This window comes from Gymnoscopelus microlampas (genome assembly GCF_963454915.1).
Source record: "Gymnoscopelus microlampas genome assembly, chromosome: 22".
Taxonomy (NCBI): Eukaryota; Metazoa; Chordata; class Actinopteri; order Myctophiformes; family Myctophidae; genus Gymnoscopelus; species Gymnoscopelus microlampas.
Genome location: NC_139959.1, coordinates 9,339,090 through 9,359,037, shown reverse-complemented (window position 1 = coordinate 9,359,037; position 19,948 = coordinate 9,339,090). Strand labels below are relative to the sequence as shown.

General features: G+C 41.8%; 1 protein-coding gene across 3 annotated transcripts in view; it reads right to left on the bottom strand.

Annotated features, from left to right (window-relative positions):
* The window catches only part of smchd1 (structural maintenance of chromosomes flexible hinge domain containing 1), a 49,472-nt gene that overhangs the window by 12,516 nt on the left and 17,008 nt on the right, over positions 1-19,948 (bottom strand). Inside the window, exons 18-35 of one of the 3 annotated variants that reach the window (XM_084048769.1) lie at positions 19,302-19,421; positions 18,671-18,748; positions 18,453-18,572; positions 16,877-17,021; positions 15,647-15,746; positions 15,381-15,456; positions 10,866-11,014; positions 9,257-9,379; positions 8,463-8,690; positions 7,888-8,042; positions 7,689-7,777; positions 7,286-7,404; positions 6,406-6,567; positions 5,680-5,808; positions 4,736-4,815; positions 3,475-3,632; positions 662-783; positions 105-166 (exon numbers count right to left, since the gene is read on the bottom strand). In XM_084048769.1, coding sequence (XP_083904895.1) covers positions 105-166; positions 662-783; positions 3,475-3,632; positions 4,736-4,815; positions 5,680-5,808; positions 6,406-6,567; positions 7,286-7,404; positions 7,689-7,777; positions 7,888-8,042; positions 8,463-8,690; positions 9,257-9,379; positions 10,866-11,014; positions 15,381-15,456; positions 15,647-15,746; positions 16,877-17,021; positions 18,453-18,572; positions 18,671-18,748; positions 19,302-19,421 — 2,215 coding nt within the window. The remainder of the gene's footprint in view (positions 1-104; positions 167-661; positions 784-3,474; positions 3,633-4,735; positions 4,816-5,679; positions 5,809-6,405; positions 6,568-7,285; positions 7,405-7,688; positions 7,778-7,887; positions 8,043-8,462; positions 8,691-9,256; positions 9,380-10,865; positions 11,015-15,380; positions 15,457-15,646; positions 15,747-16,876; positions 17,022-18,452; positions 18,573-18,670; positions 18,749-19,301; positions 19,422-19,948) is intronic. The other 2 variants (XM_084048770.1, XM_084048771.1) reach the window with 2 other exon arrangements.

Sequence of the window (19,948 nt, the reverse complement as noted above, 5' to 3'; positions counted from 1 at the left end):
AAACTCAGAATAATTAGATGGTATATGAAACCATTTCAAATCAATTTATACAGCATATTTTTCTTAAGTGCTATGCAAATACAAATGTATTATTATTATTATACCTGAAGTAAAGACAGTCTTCCTTTTCATTTTCCATAGGTCGACTGCACTTCAGTAGAGTGGCCTTGAGGAAAGAAGTGAGCAGTATTCAGTAGTAATAACAAAGCACATAACTGCTACAGTAATGCAGTGGTTCTCAACCTTTTCAGGCCATGACCCCCCAAAATAATCATATTTGAACTGGGGACCCCCCCACCCTGATAAGCACTTGGAATGTAGGAGTTGAGGCATTCAATTTAGTTAAACTCGCTTCCACAGATAAATATTCTGAAAATAGATCTATAAGCTCACAACGCCTCACCATGCGAGGCGTTGTGAGCTTCTATTTTATAGATGATCTACCATCTTTCTTATATTATTTGAGAATTTGGTCAATGTTTGATCAGTTTTTATAGTATAGTTTGTTGATTACTTTTGATGCCGTAATGGTTCTTTTTTTTGGGGGGGGGGGGACTCGGCCAAAATCATGTGGGGACCTGACCTACAGGTTGAGAACCACTGCAATAATGGACAAAGGATGTGAAAATGTGACTTGTTCCTTTGCCCGTCGGTCACTCACCCCTCCTGGTGGCATATCTGGTGGTGCACCAACTGCTGCCTTCCACAGGTACATGGACACGGCGGCAGGGTTTGTATTCCTGACAGGAACACCCTCTTCTGAAGCCACAACCACTGAGAAAACTGAAGACACAAACAAAGACAAGTGAAAATAAAATCTCACCACTGAAAAGATCGGCAAGTATTATTATGTGATTTCCGAATTGATTGATTGAATTGATTGAATATTTTATTAGGCACAACAGCACAGTTACATTTAAAATACTTTGTCTAACAGGTTCGTTCATAAAAGTCCTTGCGGACTTGTTTCCAATGAGGGCCTTGGTATTCAATTCATATACAAAATACGAAACGGTGTGAAAGAAGCCACCCCCACACTAGCGCCATTTCCTAAACAATTAACACAATACATGTTTTGCAACCTGTCCGACACACAAAGATGTGTGTGTGTGTGTCCGTCCGTGAACAGCTAATCTCCGGCACCGTTGGCCCAATCTAAGCGAAACTGTGCACACACACTCCCTGGATGCCAGAGCAGAACCTCTGCCCCACATTTTACATTACTCCTACAGACTTTGTCCAAACATCATGCAAATCGGTACACGGTAACACTATAGTCAAGTGATCAAGACGGATGTGTCCGATTTTTTGGGGCGGTGTAGCCGCCCCCTATAAGTGAGTTTTGGACACCGACCAAAACATTTTTTTTTGGTCAGTACCCCCTAACCCTTCCATTGTTAATGCAAATCGATACTTTTTTCATATCAGCCAATCACATTACAGCTAGTGTCATCACCACTAACTGTAATGTGATTGGCTGACTTTGCAAATTCAGGACTGTGATTGGCTAGCGAAACACATGACACATGTGCAGCCCTATGAATAGCAGTATGGACTTTTAAAAAATCACACCTGTGTGAAGGTAGCGGCGCCTTTGATACATTTTGTCATCAATAAGTGTTTATAATGTGTTTATAGCCACGTGTCACGTGAAGCTTGACCAATCACTTTGTTGACGTGTCTGACCAATCAGAACGTTGACGCAAAAGCCAGGTATAGAGGCCTAATATCCGCTCTATACCTAAAGGTATAGAGCGGCTAGCGCCGCTAAAAAGTCACTTATCCTTTTTTTAAAGTGAGTCATGTTGTGATGACCACACACCGCCCACTTCACACTGGGTGTGATTTTTATATTCCATCCTGATTGGCTACGATTGCCCTCTAAAGTTTGCAGGAGTAGCTCGTTTTGAACAAAATGCCTCAAATCATGAACGCAGCGTACGATTGCTGTGAAACTTTGCACACACATTCCCACTAGGCCGAGGAAGAAATGCCACCCTTTTCACATTGGCCTGTTATAGAGCCACCAGCAGGCCAAATTTTGCAAAACCATTTCTTTTAACAAAATGCCTCAAAACATGAACAGTGTCCAATCGCTGTGAAAGGCCGAAGAAGAAATGCCACCCTTTTCAAATTGGCCTATTATAGCACCACCAGGAGGCCACAATAACCTACCTGACTTTTTCTAGTTCCTGCTGTTCTACATACTGCCACCAAACATGTGAAGAACCTTTGCTTTTATGAAATATCCCAGAAGGCATTGAGAGCTTGTAGATTGGTTATTTTCGCTGTGTATCATACTTCCATAGAAGACTTGCTGGCTTCTATGGAATCCAAATGACTGAAATCAGTCGTGGCGACAGAGAACTTTAATCCAAGCGAATGCCAGGATCACACTTTGAGCTGCAATACAATGCATGGATTCATCAAAGCAAACTATACATCGAACAGGTCTCATCAGACATTTTCATCAGAAATTTGAGTCGCTTAAGTCATGTTTTCATTACGACAAAATAAAACTTGCAAGAAATCTGGGTAAAACATAAAATTAGACCGCCCTCATCCATTGTCAACATAACAAGTAAGTAGCCTAAATGTAATACATGCAATTGTATGTTGTCAACAAAATTACGTAGGGTCTAGGGATTGGACGATATGGAAATTACATGTCACGTTTATTTTGAAAATATGCTTAAAACTCAAAATGGCACTTTTGTTAATCACTTGAATCCCTAGCATCCCTATTCTAGAGGGAACATTCGCCAAAATAGCCGATCTACAAGCTCACAACGCATTGCAAGGTAGATCTGCTATTTTTGTCGATTAGAGTAGAGTGAAATAAGAGCGTACCAAATGCGCCCTAATACTAGCCTGGTTCCATACCATAGACCCCGCCCACTCTCTGAGTGAACTGCCTCTTGGTCTGGAGTTGTAAATGTGAACCTAGGACTTCTCCGGTACAAAATGCGTTGTCCAATGAGAGGCGGAGGTGGGCGTGGGGATCCCTTAGGATTGGTTAAGGGAATTTCTAATCCCCTCCCCCTTGTAATCCCCGACACTGGAGCCAATTTCAGACTGAAGCTCCACGCAGCTTCAGTCTGATAATCAGGCTACCCTAATACAGTTTCGTTTTATGAAGTATAGAGGGTTTAAGTGGCACTGAATTTGCAGCTCAATAAAAGCTAATTCATCCTAGTGTATGACGGAGGACAATTTCACGAGCAATTAAAATCTCTGCGATACGATTATTGTGAGCGTTTTTTTATCACGATAAATAACGATTATCGTCCCATCCCTAGTAGGGTTTTTTCACTTGAAATACATTTTTTTTTAAGAAAGGAAAAACACAGAGTGAGTGTTATCAAATGGGTAGGTTAGACTAGTATTGGTGTTACATACATTCATCTCAACACAAATGCAATAAATATGGCTTGAAGCCCACCAACAGAGACTGAGAAAGACATAGGTACAGACCTGGGAGGGTCCCCCCTGCAGGACACACAGCTTTGTCGTCGTATTCCACCAGGAATCTGACAGGTTTGTTGGGGTTCGGGACGACAGTGAGTTTCACAGAAGGGCCAGACATGGGTTTCCTGTTAAAGGACCCGCTGAACAGCAGCTCGTATTCCCCCCTTGAATCGGCAATGGGATATGAACAACAATGCAACAGCAAAGTTAATTGGACTCCTCAAACGTTCAACACTTCCCCCACCCATGTCCCTTAACCCATTAAGACCTGAGGCCAATTCTACAAATGCCTTCTAAAACAGTTTTCTGAAAAACTTGTCGAATTGTCGGTCTGCTATGTTTGCAATTCTTTAATTTAATTTGAATCCTGAACAGTTTTGGTCATATAAGGTTTCAACCCTCTAAAATGACACATCCTTTCCCGGTTTTAATGGGTTAAGGTAGCTCTCCGCCGCACCGACGTCGGCGGCCTTAAGTGATGGAAAGTGTCTGTTGAATGGGCGCAGTGGGTACACTGTCGCGTCTGGTCGCAAGTTGTAGGGAAGCGTCGAAAGCCGTTTCGACCGTCGGATAGAAGCGGCTGGTTGTTGAAACCGACAGATAGCTCCGTCTGTCGGTGTCGGCTCTCAGGTGCATACGTTTTTTTCACACCTTCCAACCAACTGATGTCCCGACTTCATTCGACTCCCAGTCTGTAGTAGTCTGTTTGGTGGAGAGCTACCTTAAAGCCTAATTTATACTTTGTGTTGCATGCCAATTGGCCTCAGATTTTCACCTGTAAATTTCTGTTAAAAAACAGTTCATTTCGGCAAATTAAATTAATAATGTCAAGCTGCAAATACATCTTGTCTGATGGATTCGCTAGCATGTTTTTAATTCTCGTCATGCTCGATAACGCATCGTTCAGCAGATGAAGGAGAGTAAACTGGTAGGAAATAAAAAAAATCACACCCAGTGTGAAGAGAGTGGTGCCTATCATCTTTTACGTATTTTTACTCATTTTGAGTATTTTTACTCAGTTTAAGTAATTTTACTCAAAAGTGTGTGTGTGTGCGCGCGCGCGTGTGTTGCACTCCTGTTTGTGTAATTAGTGAAACTGGTTGCATCTTTGTGTTGCAATCAGCCACAGCTGTTGAGGTCATGCTGAGGTCGTGCTCATACGGACACCCACCCGGACATAACATACGGACAGACAGACAGACAGACACCCACACGGACAAAGTCATGTATAGGAGTGGTTGGCACCACTCAAAAAGGGTACACTCACTTTGATCCATGAACGCTTCCTACAGTGAAAGTGGCTTTCCCCTCTGCGTCTACTGGCTGTGACATGGCATTCGCTTTCACCTGAAATATAATTATAAATTATATGCCAGGTTGTACAAATCCTGATCATGACAATTAAAAAATTCCAAAGTCTTTGTTTGTCATTTGTTCAATCCGTTTTTTCAAAGTGGACAAGTGGGAAAGAAATAAACTTTTTTTCACCCCATCCCAAAACCGCGCCCCCAAACATACTTTGAAGAAAAAATACAAATGATTACTTTCATATTTTTGTTTAAATTAATAGTTAAGCTTCCTTCCCAATAACGTCATAAGATTAAATGAAACTGGAATTCCATTAAGTAGACTTCAAAATAAAACCTGTAATGACTAATCACATTACAAGTTTCTTACAGTACTAGTCCACTCCTAGGGATGTGACCACCTTTACCATGTTAACGTGGTCTAAACCAGCACTGAAACAGTTTCTAGAGTTGTTCCGATACCGACACCAGTATCGGAAAAACTGACGATACTGCTTAAAATGCTGGTATCGATATTGCCGAGTATGCCAGTCTATGCCATTCAAATACTACGTATCACATGAGGATATTACATTTACAGTCATATTTTGAATGCTTCAGTTGATGTTGCACGGCTGTTTGGAATTTTGATTTATTGCTAGATCAGTGGATCCCCATTACTCTGAGAGTGTACAAATGGAACCAAATGAACCCGTTCATTTGGTTCCATTTGTAAACTCTCAGGGTTACAGACCTGGGTCCATTTGGAACCCCCTCCAAGGACCCCACGTTTAAATTACACACTGGTATCGGATCGGTGCTTGGTATCAACCGATAGGCAAGTTATAGGAATCTTCATTGTAATAATCCCAAATCCAATTGACCAATTAATTTCTGAGTCGCCCAAGTTCCTTGCCACACTAACCTTTAATGCAGAGGATGAGGACTTTAGCACTACGACAACTCTCTGGTCAGGGGAGGGGTTTCCCCACTCATCACAAAGCTGGATGAGGAAGGGTGTGGGGATGGCATGCTCATTCAAAACCTGCAAGGGCTAGAGTAAATGGGGAAATTAGTTAATGAGATTTAAAATGGCAGACACATGGTTTAAAGCAAAATAACTTTTGTTTAGGCCAAGTCCTAATCTGTGATTTGTGAAACTGAGTGTTTCCTATAAACAATTAGCACAATATGTAGAACTATGTTTTGTTCATATTTTTCTAAACCTATGTTCTACTTTCCAGTTGAAGAAATCGCAGATTGAGGATTTAACTTCTGCTTTTATGAAATATCTGAGACCATTAGGGTTTTATGGAAGATGCTTCTGAACATGCATTCTATAGCTAGTTTGACCAATTGAAACACTAATATAATCTATTGCTAGTTTGAACACTTCTATTACTCTTTCAGTTTTTCATCTTAAAACAACTGATAACCGGAAATAGCCGATCTACAAGCTCACAACGTGTCGCAGACGTGTTGTGAGCTTGTAGATCGGCTATTTTCGGTCCACGACATGATTCCATAAAAGTCGTTCTGTACAATTCAAATGACTGAAATCAGTGGTGGCGACTGAGAACTTTAATCCATGCAGACAGGGGGAAAAAAAATAAGAACATTAAGGTCAACAGGGGAAGGGAAGTTTTCTTACTTGCTCCGGTCCGCTGACCAGTTTAAGCTGTGTAGGTGCTCCGGGGGTCACTGTGATCCGAAGAAGCTCCACAAAGTTTTTCAAGGCGAAGCTCAGCTCCCTGACGCCAGGGGTTCCGGACTGAAACCGTAAGCCTGACACCACAATGCGATGGCTGTTCTCCTGGTTTCAACACAGATACACACAAAACATTGGCATTTCAACTCCTGTATTGCTCCATCATCCTGCAGCACTAAAATATTATTCAAATATTATATATCAGATTAGAAACTGGGTCCAGGATAAATCTTCAACTTTCTCTTAGGGTCTAATATCTTCCATTATACAACATTCCAAGTAGAAAACCTATTTAAGATTGATGCTGCGTTAACACTGCCAGCTACAAAGATACAGTCAACCATTCATTTTCGATGGAAGCCAGCGACATGAAGATACAAAGATACATCCGACATGTGTTACAAATAAACTGGCTTGAACCTCAGATACAAAGCTACAAAGCGACAGATATGCTGTGTAGCTTTGCATCTTTGTATATGCCGGCGTGAACGCAGCATTAGAGTCAAACTATTAAGCACAGTTTAAGCCAGAGGGGGGTCCCTGGCTGGCACTCTAGAATTCAATTATGTTGATTTGTAAAATTATCCTGAGGATGGCTGGCTATTTTTAGTCAGTCCAACCCAAGCACCACATCCCAAACACCACATCTAAAGAAAATTAAAAAAAAATACTATGCAAAACTTTTTCTGAAATAAAAGCCATAGAATAAGAAGAGCTATGCCAAATGGACCTGAACAATTTTGAAAAAGATCATAACGGTAAGTCACATTCTGCAGTTTTCCAAGAAAAGGTAACATAATGGGGCTACTTAACACTTTCATACCTGCCATGTGAGGCCAAGCTTTGATGTATCCAACCCCTCAGCCTCCACTTTGAGCTGTTGCATGCAGGTGGAGGTCAGCGTGTCCGTTACATTTCCGTACTTGTCGTTGAGTTCTAAGACTGAAAAAACAAACAAAATCACACACACAAACACACACACATATATATACACACACACACACGTTTTTCAGAAAACTCTTAGGACTTAGAACATTGGTTTAGAACAGTGGTTCTCAAAAATAGCATATATACAAGCTTGCAGTGCGTCACATTTTTTGAACATTTTGGGGGAAAAAAGTGTTTGAAAGGTTTCGATTTTTTGTAGAATCGGCCTCAGGTCTTAACGGGTTATGATATTCTTAACATTATTCTGTTGTTCTGATGATGACTGTGTTCAAACTCACAGATATATCCAGGTAGGGTGTCACCAATCCTCACAGTAGAAACGTAGCCTAGCAAGACTTTCAGCCTGGTTGGTGTATCTGGACGAGGGCTAAGAAAACAGAAGCAGTGCATAAAATGTGAATTTCATCAGGAGATGGAATTTGGGTGGAACGGATTTCAAATACTGAATAATAAGTTCCATTAAGGAGTTCTGCTTACACTACAGTGAAGGAGGTGTTTGCAGAGTCAGACCCACCACCACCTTGGTATTGGACCAGGCAAAAGCGCTGGTCCTTCACTAGCGTTGGCACCTGGACAACGGGCAGCTTTCCCAGAGCCAGGTCCTCCAGGCTTGCGTCATCACACCAGTTAACCTGATTGCAAATCATAGCAAATGATGATAAGGAAGGATGACAACAATATAATTAAATGTCGTGGTTATGGTGGTGTACTTGCGTTCACACATCCTACAGTAGTTATTTTTTTGCCACCACACATCTGAGCCATTGGAATATGTTTCAAAGCAAATCAAAGACAAATGCTCTGGCATTATTTAACACACATTATTTCTAGGCATTCAATACATGAAAGCAGCAAATCTTCGGATCACGATATCTTGGGTTCTGATTTTTTTTCAAAAAGTCGTTATAAGTCGTTCTTGGCAGCCAGGGCGTTATGACGATGTCTTGTGATAAGTCGTTCTTGGCAGTAAGAGAGTTAAGTAAAAAAACGTTGTACTTTTTCCACCGCTGATTGAAGTGACCAGTGAATATCACCATGACACACAGACACACCTTGATCTGTGCAGCATGCTCCTCGGAGAGAGGGACCTCTTTGCCACCCTCATCCTTAAGTCTGAAGAACAGGTTTTCAAGTGCATCGCCTGCCACCCATTGTATCTTCTCCTTGTTCTTCAGCACCGTGACATCCTCGCCCTCCTGATTGTAGATCTCCACCTGGGACACCTGGGTGCTGGGGACGACCGTTATCTCCCTCGTGACAGCTGCCATGCCCTTCTGACTCTGAACAGCCAAAAAAGGAAAAGAGAAAAGGAATACAGTGAGAGATCATGTCCAAAGCTATTCATGAAGTCCTGCCCATAAAAATGTGTAGAAATGGTGTACATAAAAACATTAGAATTCTTTTTTCGTGTTAAGAGTAGAAGCCTTCCAGTTTGTATTCAACGTCTTTTTAAATCAAGAGAAGGAAAGTATAACTTAAGAGGGTTATGTATTTTAAAACAGGTAAAGCAAGAACTAATGTAAAAGTGTTTCAGTTTTGTGAGTTGGATTATGGAATAGCCTTAGTGTTGAGTTGAAATTGTGTAGCTCTCAGGGGAGATTTTAAAAAGCCTGAATAAGCATTGTGTTTCAGCCTTTTCTTTTTTTGGTCATTAAATTTGGATTGTGTGTGTGAGTTGGTTGCATATGTACATGTATGATGATGATTTTCTTGTTGTAAGTGCACAGAAGTGTAGTTCGTTGTAAACAAAGACCGAATATAAACCATTCATTCATTAAAAGTTTCAGCTATGGGAAACTGAAAAAAGGTAGATAAAAATAAAAAAGTATTATACTGTATATCTTACAGGCACATCAAATATGGCCTTTATATTCCGTTCTTTTTTCATGTTTTTCAGCTTTATTGGCTGTGTAGTTATGTGACCGGCTCCCGTGCTGCTGCAGTCAACGGCCACCTTTAGGAGCTGCACCTGGAACACCACAGGGGAAAACAAGTAAATAAATCGTCTGACACAGTACAGTACAGAGCACACTGTAGGCTGTCAGGGGGCACGTCATCCTCCCAACAGAGCGATATAATTAAAGTTTAAACCATTTAAACCGGGAAAGCATCGGTGTGATTTTCGATTTGAGCTATTAAAACACAAAAACACATCGTCTCACAACAATCTCAAAAACTGCAGATATACAAGCTCGCAGCCCGGCACGAAGTGACGCGCTGTGAGCTTGTATATCTGCCGTTTTTGAACATTCTTTAAAGTGTTTGACCCAGTCTTTAACCCATTAAGACCTGAGGCCGATTCTACAAAGGTCTTCTAAATAAGTAGTTATCACACTTTCAAGATCCTTAAAAAATGTTAAAAAATAGCAGATGTACAAGCTCGCAGCCCGGCACGAAGTGACGCGCTGTGAGCTTGTACATCTGCTATTTTTGTCAATGCAAAAATCTAAAATGACACAGACGGTCATAATGGGTTAAAACAAATCTATCTTTTCTGGGGGTCCCTGGCACAAAATATTTTCAGATGGGCCGCCAAATACATATCATTTTGGGGGTCCTTGGCATGAAAAGGTTTGAGAACTACTGATTTAGAAGGCATTTTTAGAATCAGTCTCAGGTCTTTATGGGTTAAAGAAAGCTGAAAATGAAGCACAGAAGCTTCTACATGAAAGTTACATCACCACTCTTCCCCCCCTCCTTATGGACTTAACAAAAACAAGTTAAGATCAAGTTACTGTAGCACAGGAATTATCTTGTTGGAAGACCTAATAAGGCACAATGACAATGAACATGTGTTGTAGGGTTGTGAAAGGCCTTCTTATTTTCATCATTCTTCAACCTCTGCAAATGATATTCTTTAATGGTTCCCACTGGTGGGTTGTCTAAGAGACGGTAAACATGGAGGATGGACACTGGCCACTAACGTTCTATGACAAACACTCTTGCTCAACCCGGGTGACTTAACCCATTAAGACCTGAGGCCGATTCTAAAGATGTTTTCTAAATCCTATAGTTTTTTTTTTAAATATATAAAAAATATTTTCCAACATTTTTCAAAAATAGCATATCTACAAGCTTGTAGCACGGCACTTGGTGCCGCGCTATGAGCTTGTAAATCTGCTATTTTTGAATAGCCAAGGAAATCTTAAAATGACAATGCGTTCCCGGTCTCAATGCGTTAAATACTGAGAACCGACAACGCCTCTCCTTCTTTATTATCTTTTGAGTGGGTTGTCTGCTGAGCTAGATATTATGTTTTTCATTAGTTAACATGCTGGATGTAAGATGCCCACAGAGATCGCTCGCGCAGCAAATCCAAAAAGGACCAAAAAGGTTTGAGGGCCACCAAAATAATTTCGCTTAGAATTGAGGAATGCATTCATGATTGATTTTGATCCTCCATGACAACCACAGAAACTACAAGGAGGGCAACATTCAGTGATAACATTACAAACTGTACATGCCTCGCAACTAACAATCAGCTTGGGGTGAGCCGTGATGTTTCCAGCTTCGTCGTGGATCTCAACATCAAAGATGAGAGGGCTTCCATTCTCCACTGCCATTAGTTCGTCCTCTCCTTTCACGTAGATAGAATGTGGATTACCTGCAACACATAAACGAGACAGCTTAGGAACTAGTGATTGTGATACAGACTTACTGGGTTTGTTGGGGACATTAAACACTTATATACATTGTTGACCTGGGTCACCCCCAAGGGTCTATATACCTGTCCCCTCCTTTTTTCCCCCTTTACACCAAATCTCTTCAGTGGAAATGGCAATCAAAACGCAACGTGTTGTGAGGTTGTAGATCTGCTATTTTTGCTAAATGTAAATGAATGTTTTTTTCCGTAAATTAACGCCCTACTTGATCATACTACAGCGTCACACAAAAGCATCAAAAGTAGCAGATCCACAAGCTCCAAACGCGGCGCGAAGCGACACATTATGAGCTTGTAGATCTGCTACTTTTGAATCCTGAAAAGCAACAGTTTTGGACATATGAGGTTTCCACCCGACAGACGATATTGGACAACAAGATGACAGTGAGAGACTGCAACCCTATTTTATGTTATGTCTGACACTGACCTATCGCCACAACCACAGCTGGACGACATCTGGCGCTTTGTCGCCATGACTACAACCTCTCTAAAGGCCCATTATTTCACCCCTCGACAAGCACAAAAGGATGTTTCTTCTCAATACTGACCCCCAGGTTACCATGAGCATTCAGTCAGTGTTTATTATGACTGAATTGTTCATATTCAGTGGCCCATTTATTATTTCACAAGCAGCAGTGGAAGAAGCACACCCACTCTTTTAAGCAAAAAGTAGGAAAACCCCAATTTAGCAACCCTCTTGTCGAGTATTCTGCAAAAGTACAAAAGTATTGGCATCAAAATATACTTAAAGGAAGTTCACCCAATAAATTACTTTACTTCTATCAATTACTTACCCGGCGATGTCTTTCAGTCACAGAGTGACAAAGACCAGAGTGCCAAAGACGTGTACACGTCCAAACCGTGTTAGTGTTTACCACTAGATGGCGCTGTTCCGCAACCTATGAGCCACCATTTCAAGCTCAGTCAGAGATCTAGGAGATCACGTGATCACAAGATCTACAGCGCCATCCGCTTCCTGGTTAGCGTATGTGGGTAAACGGCTGTAACTTGACGTTTTTTTTGACGTACACATTTATCATTTTTATTTTACCATTTTTTTCAAATTTGCAAAAATCTTTCAAAAATAGCAGCTCACAATGCATCGCAACCCGTTGTGAGCTATGCTTGTAGATCTGCTATTTTGAATAACCAAAGTATAAAATAGGGCTTAACTGGTTAACGTATCTATTGTAATAACTAGAAGCTCGCCCCCGCTACGCGGGGGCTCGCGTCTAGCCCGCGGGGGCTCGCGTCTAGCCCGCGGCCACGCCCACGTAGCGCCCGCGGCCACTTGGCAGCTCATATAAGTGGCGTAGCGTCATGAGGGCCAGTGGGGCCGTGGCTCGGTCAGTGAAGACCCTGTAGTGCGGATGATATGTGGCATAGAGGGGCAGATTGTAAATCCCCAGAGGAAACATCCGTGGGCTACCATTGGTTCAGCGATGTGTGCGGTCGGCCTGCGGCCCCTCCTCCTCCACCAATGTGCAGTATTGAGAGCCCTGACGTCACAACAATTGGAGCGATGGGCACTGCACTCTGGTTGGTTAGGGTAGACCTAGGGCCCAGGTAGAACCCAGTTAAAGCCTGCATGGGCAAACCCAGTTAGGACCCGCCTTGGTCCCACATAAACATGGCTAGTTGGGGCCCACCTAAGGGCCAGGTAGAAGCTACTTATAGCCTGCATGGGCATCGCACTTGGGACTGAAGTGGATGCCGCTGACATTGCTGACATGGGGTCCATATGGTTTAGCCCACCTTGAAACCATATGGGAACTACGCTGGCATGCAGGCTGGAATGCAAACGCTGCATCATACCTGTAGTGTGTAGTTTGATGTTGTGTGTGTAGCAGATATACCTGCAGTGTGTAGATCAATGTCCATATGAAAGTCAATGCCCAGCAGTGTTTGTTTTTTCTCCAGCAGAGTTTCTAGTGTCTCTGTCTCTCTCTGGAAGAGGTTGCACATGAACTCTGCAGCCGCACTGAGGCGCTCCAACACAAACACTCTGACATTAAGCTGCTTCACACAACAAACATCAGCACCACGCTGCTGTTTGTCCAAAAGACACAATATCTCCTCTCCCACCGACGTCATGTGTTCATTTATCGACAGCCGTACAGACTCCTTTTGACACATTTTACCTCGTTTATCCAGCTCTCACTGTCTCTCCACATCGGGCTGTTATAGCGCGACCATGAGGCTGATTAGAGAAATCTCAAGTGGAATGTCTTCCTCGGCATAGTGGGAATGTGGGTGCAAAGTTGCACGGAAAGCGCATGCTGTGTTCATAATGTGAGTCATTTTGGTCCAAACGGAGCAGTCCTGCAGACTTTGGAAGCCATTTTAGCCAATCAGGATGGAATAGGAAAAATCTGAAAGGGTGGTTTTTTTTAATGACTGTGGAGATACTGTGTACCGATTTGCGTGATGTTTTGGCAAAATATGTAGGAGTACTGTGAGAAAATGTGTTTAGCAAAAAGCGGCCTCCTGGTGGCACTGTAACAGGGCCATGTGAAAGAAATAGGGCAGAGGTTCTGAATTGGCATCCAGGGAGTGTGTGTGCACAGTTTCGCTGCGATTAAGTCAACGATGTGAGAGATTAGCTATCACAGACGGACGGACAGGTTTTGCGCCATGCCTTTCGGCCTGGCGGAGACAATAAAAAAACGAAAGTAAAGGAAATGACCATTTCTGCAACAAAAGTAGTCAACAAACTGTACTCTAAAAACATTGGCCACATTGTCAAATAATCTAAGAAAGAGGCAATCATGTAGAAAATAGGCGATCTACAAGCTTACAAAGCCTCTCAACGTGAGGCGTTTCGAGCTTGTAGATCTGCTATTTTGACAATATTAACATGTGGAATGGAGTCAAACAAAATGGGGGGGTGCCCAGATCAATTACGTTTATTTGGGGGGGGGGGCGGCCTGAAAGGGTTGATAAGCACTGCTGTAATTGGAGCGAAATTATCTGAAATTACTACATGACCATAATGCAGCCTAAACGTGCGTTGCACGGGGCGGTCCTGCCATTACGTTAGTTACTGTAGTTGCTGTGGAGCTACATAGTTCTCCAGAAGACACACACAAACATACACCATCTACAATGGACTAACTGAGCAGCAATATTGACATTCACCACACGAACGTGCATTGTTGACAAAGTGATTGCACAGCCGCTGCAGGCATGACAACCACGTTAGCGTTAGCGACATGGCAGCTATCACAGCTCCCTGTCCGTCGTCGCTGCGACTGACTGTGATGGCTACAGCAAGCTCTCTGCGATGCCATTGTCTGGGAACTGCTCTTAGCGTGACACGACCAATGAGAGTGAGCGCTGTAGTTGTTGCTAAGATACGGTGGCGTCTCTGCCCCATAGCTTGTAGATCTCTCACGCATGATTGGCGTAGGCTGCGTTGCCAGGTCTGACTGTTTGTATAAGCGATTTTGGGCTTATTTGGGTGCACTTTTGGGCTCGTTTCCATAGACCACGGCAGCGCTTATTTCTTTCCCGTGACCGATGTGGCAGAAAAGGTGCAAAACGAACCATCCGGAAGTAAATTTGGAGATGAAATATATAGCACTTTTTGATTATTAGAGAAGGAGACACATGTGAAGGTGGAAAATGAAAGGTAGGAGGTTATATAGTTTTGCATGAGCGATTTTTGTAGCAAGTTGTGAGAGAATTGGGTCACTCCTGTGGGCGGGGGGCTCAATAGAACCATTGGGGTTTGAAAGGAGACGCTCTCTGTTTGAGTGGTGAGATATCTACTTCTACTTAAGTAAAGTTTTAAAATAATTGTAGTGGAATAAAAAGTACAATATTGAGGGGAGCGTTAGCCGAAAATAGCTGATCTGATATTTTCGGCGAAGAGGTTTGGTGTAGAGGAAAGAGGAAGAAAGAGCAGCCCAAGTACAGAGCCAATGGTCAAGTTTACTTAGTATTGAGGGTTTAAGTGGCTAAATGTCTGAAAATATACATTAACATGAATCCAACATATTAATAGAAAAGATAATGTGTAAGCAAACAAACAAAACAAAACAACATGAACACTGATGATAGAGCAGTCAAACGCCATCAATGAAATCAATGCAAAAGTTTAACATGCAAGTGCAACACAATGTTATACAATATGTAGTGGGGGTCCCAGGTTCATCTCTCTCTCAGCTAGGGGGTGCTTGGCCTGAAAAACCTTGAAGACACCCTGCTGTAAAGTGTAACGGTGCTGTCACTACATCCGTTATTGTGGTGTTATATGAGTGCTTGGGAGCAGATTTATTGTTACAAATGAATGCGGATGCAATCTCACCAGGAAGCAGACTGATCTTGACTGTCTGAGAGTCCACAGTGAGGCCAGGCAAGGTCACTTTCAGGTCAAGTTGTGCCTGCAAAAGAATAGGGCAATGGCTTTTTAATAGATTTGTGAAGACAATTGGGGCATTAAAGATATGACAGTTTGAAGAAAAAGGAAGCCATCCTTTGAAACAGTGGTTCTTACAAAAAAGTTTAGGCATAAAAGGTAAGGTGGCGTGCAAGATAGGGCCCCTAGTGTTTACTCTAGTTTTACTCTCTGACCTCACAATGGTAGTGCACTTTGCCCTTTGCTTTGACGCCCATGATGGTGAAACTGGTATCACTGGTTTCCGTTCCCTCGTAACTGATATCCACGTCGCCACTGAAACAAAGTAGACAATTCTTTTTTTGCTGTGGGTGCACACACATCACATCTGGCAAATGAACATCTGACAAATACTCTTTAACAACTGCTTGCATACGCTGTCGAAGCACTCTGCTCCAGGTAAAGAGCACGAAGTCTGACATCACTGCCACTAGAGGCCACTATCCGCGTGGGTCACGCAGTTATTTATGTATTGGGAATCCCATAGGCATATCTTAGATAGTGTCATAAGAACTGTGTTGCAAAAATAAACAAATCACCCTGGCGATTTTACTCATATGGATATGAACTCAACTGACAGTGAAACATTTTTTATAATATTGATGTTATCAAATCAATATTATAAAACTCAATATCATAAACGAGTCACATACCTGAAAAATCACCAGGCTGATTTGTTTATTTTGGAACACAGTTCTTATATGACGCGATTTACGATTTTTCTATGGGATTTCCAATACAAAACATTACTCCGTGACCCAGGGGTAGTGGGAGTGACGTCAGGACTTTGGTACTATTAGTCCCATGGGTAGAGTATGGCACTATAATGGGTGTACTGTATGTTCCACCAGGACCACCAATATCCATGTTATCTACCGTATAGTACTTATAAAGTGCTCTGAATAAAAGCCTCTACTGAATGGAATACGTCTTCTGTAAAAAGTTCAATTTGAGAGAGAGCGCCTCTTCACGCTTGCCTGGGAATGTCTCGGTATCCGCCAAGTTAAGATTTTAGCTAGTGTAGGATTATCTGCCAGTGGCGCAGCCAGAACGCTAGTATAGGCCGGGCCTAGGCAGGAGCGGGTGGGCACGCACGCACGCCCCGACCTGTGTGCCGCGGTGCGCCGCGATTTGGGGCGTTTTGGTGTTACTTTATTTCGGGGTTAGGGTTAGATTAGGGTTATGTTATTTAATTCTTATTTTTGCCTGATTTTACAGATTTTTTATCAAAAACTTAATTATAAGAAAAAGATATATATAATTTTTTTCAAAAACAAAATATATATATTTGTGGGCCCATATAGATATATATATATATATATAGATATATATATATGGCTGCGCCCCTGATATCTGCTGAACAAGCCGTTACCTCCGTCAAAAGCAAGGAAAAGTGTAAAACCCACCTGCAGTCCAGCTGAGGTTCGAGACCAGGAGGGGGCAGTGTTGGGTTGCCAAACTTATCAATGATCTCCAGGGGGAGGTCAAAAGGCACCCCTACGTGGAGAGGGGCCGTCACTGCACTCATCACAAAACTGTCAGCACTTGCCTCTTATGGGAAGAACAGAAGAAAAGGTGGCAACAACGTGTGGTTAGGGAATGTATCGTGATTAGCTCATTTGGGACAGATATAATCTATAATATAACCCCATAAACGGTTAGCTCGGTTTAGTTTTACAGGATGACAAAGTCATAATACAATACAGTTGAATTATCTCAAAAGAGAACATTTATAGGTTTATCCTTTACTCCTTGTACCGTACTGACTGAACTCTCACACTCCCAGCCAATATGTAGTCTGAACTTCTGACACAGGAGGGTTAAGATTATGTCAGTTAAAAAAAACGCACACTTCAAGATAATACATTTTGGTCACATTATCGGTTCAGACCAGCCTCAAGTTGGGAACATCTCCATTTGTGAAGAGGGAATTTAAAGGGTAGGGTAAGTGATATTTTTTTGTTATAACAAAAAGCTCTATATTCTGATAGTAATCATTGCTACAGTGTTCAGTCACAGGGGTCTCCCTGTCTCTCCAGCTCTTTAACCCATTGAGACCTGAAGCCGATTCTACATGTCTCCTAAATCTCAACAGTATTCTGAAAAACGTTTGTTTCTATATCAGTGGTTCTCAAACTTTTTCATGTCAAGGACCCCCAAAATGATATGTATTTGGCCGTGGACCCGCATCCAAATATTTTGTTCCAGGAACCCCCAGAAACAAAGATTTGAGTTAAAAATGTTCGCTTTAAAAATATATATATTTCAAAGATTTGCACACATTTTCACGATTTTTCAAAAATAGCAGATCTACAAGCTCATAGCGCGGCACTCGGTGCCAAAGTGTAAAATAATGCTTTTTAGCTCAAATCTAAAAATGACACAGTTCCAGGTCTTAATAAACAGAAAACACATTTTCAGGTAGATGACACAATTTCAGCCAATCAGGAGAGTACACATCAGCTACATTTTTATAGTGTTCAAATTTTGTCTGCTAATTTCTTTGTGTCATCACCTCTAATTTCACTTGTTTAATCTGTATCCTGTCTGAGTTCTCTATCTTGAAAATGCCTTTTCTGTTTAACAAAGAGCTGGCGAGACATTGGAGACTTCTGGATATGATGTGCGGAAAAGGGTAAGAATCAACTATATTGGCCACCGTTCCAGGGGGTCCCCAGCAAAATTTGTTCATACAGCATCACAATGTTTTTAACCACTTCATCCATATACATATACGTTGGATATTCAAAAATAGCAGATCTACAAGCTCTTACATTTTTTGGTAAAAATCTCAAATATGTTTGGAAAAGTTTTAATAATCTTTCATTTTTGTGCCAGGGTCCCTGGCGCAAAACATTTTCAGATGGCGGTCCGCGGCCAAATACATATAATTTTGGGGGTCCTTGACACGAAAACATTTGAGAACCAGTGACATAAAGAACAACATTGGGGCTGTTCAGCAGTTATTCATGTTGTCGTTACCTTTGATAGTGAACGGAAATGAGTAGCTGGGAAGTCGTTTTCCACCAAAGGTATTGGAGTTGCTGTCACTGAGCACAGTTGTGAGGAAGAGAGTATGCTTTCCGAGCTTGTCCAGATTCTCTGCAGAAAAATGGTGACATGGTGTAATGTTTTGATGACCATATCGTAAACGGGACATTAAAGTCAAAAAGTAAAAGGACAATAGAGTAGAATAGTACCCATGGCTTTAAACCAGTATGACCACGTTGCTGCATGCTTCGCTTGCAGAGAAATTATCTCCTGATCACCATCAGGACCTGCATATGAAGGATAAGAAAAATCATGGAAAATTAATTCACAGCATGGTAATTCAACCAAATACACAAAATCTATGTCTAGAAAAACGTCACTCATTTTAACTATATCTCAAAAGTATGTATGCGCTTTAGTGATAAGAGCAATTATTATTAACCCATTAAAACCGGGAAAGCATCCGTGTCATTTTTGATTTTAGGGTCGGCTATTAAAAAATAGCAGATCTACAAGTTCACAGCACGTCACTTCGTGCCACGCTGCAGGCTTGTACGGTACATCTGCTATTTTTGAAAAATCTATGAAGTGTTCATCTAGAATTTTTTTTTTTACCCCTTTATCTTCTCAATTAAGACTTCATGCCAATTGATTCCTCCTCCCCACACACTCTGTCTCTGCTGTTGTATCCTACTGACTCACCTACCAGTGAGGAGCCCCCACCGTAAGGACATAGAACGTTCGTTCACCAGATTCACCAAACCTCCATTCAACACTCACACAACTTCAAGACAGTACTGACTGAGTACTGGGGCCATGCAATAACACAGATGATCTTACCATCATGCCATACTATTTTGAGCTCAATCTCCAGTTTCTTTATTGCATGGTGGTTGTTGTGTGTTGGAAATCTGGATATCAACTCCCCTTTCTTGTTCGTAATATCTACACGGAGCGGCCCTAAAAAAATATGGGAATTAACCAAAAAAACACAAGTGTCATTAATAGGAACACCATCAACATGTATACCTATCGTCTATGTTGGGTGGAAACCTAATATGTCCAAAACATTTACTTTTCAGGATTCAAATTCAAATGATCAAAAGCTGCAAATCAACAAGCTCAAAACGCGTCGGTTCCCGCCGCATTTCGAGTTTGCGGATCTGCAAAACACAAAAAGTTTGAATATGGAGATAGGAGGTTTCTGCCTGACATCAACGATATAGTAATTGTGGGCAGGGAGGGATGGGACGATATGAAAATTACATGTCACGATTATTGTGGCAAACATCATTGCAATTAACGATATTATCGCGATAATAAAAATATGCTTAAAATTTAAAAAGCCACTTTTGTTAACCACTTGAACACCCAGCATCCCTATTCTGGGGGAACATGTGCCAAAAATAGCCGATCTACAGTACAAGCTCACAACGTGTTGCAACACGCTGTGAGCTTGTAGATCTGCTATTTTTGGCAAATCGGTT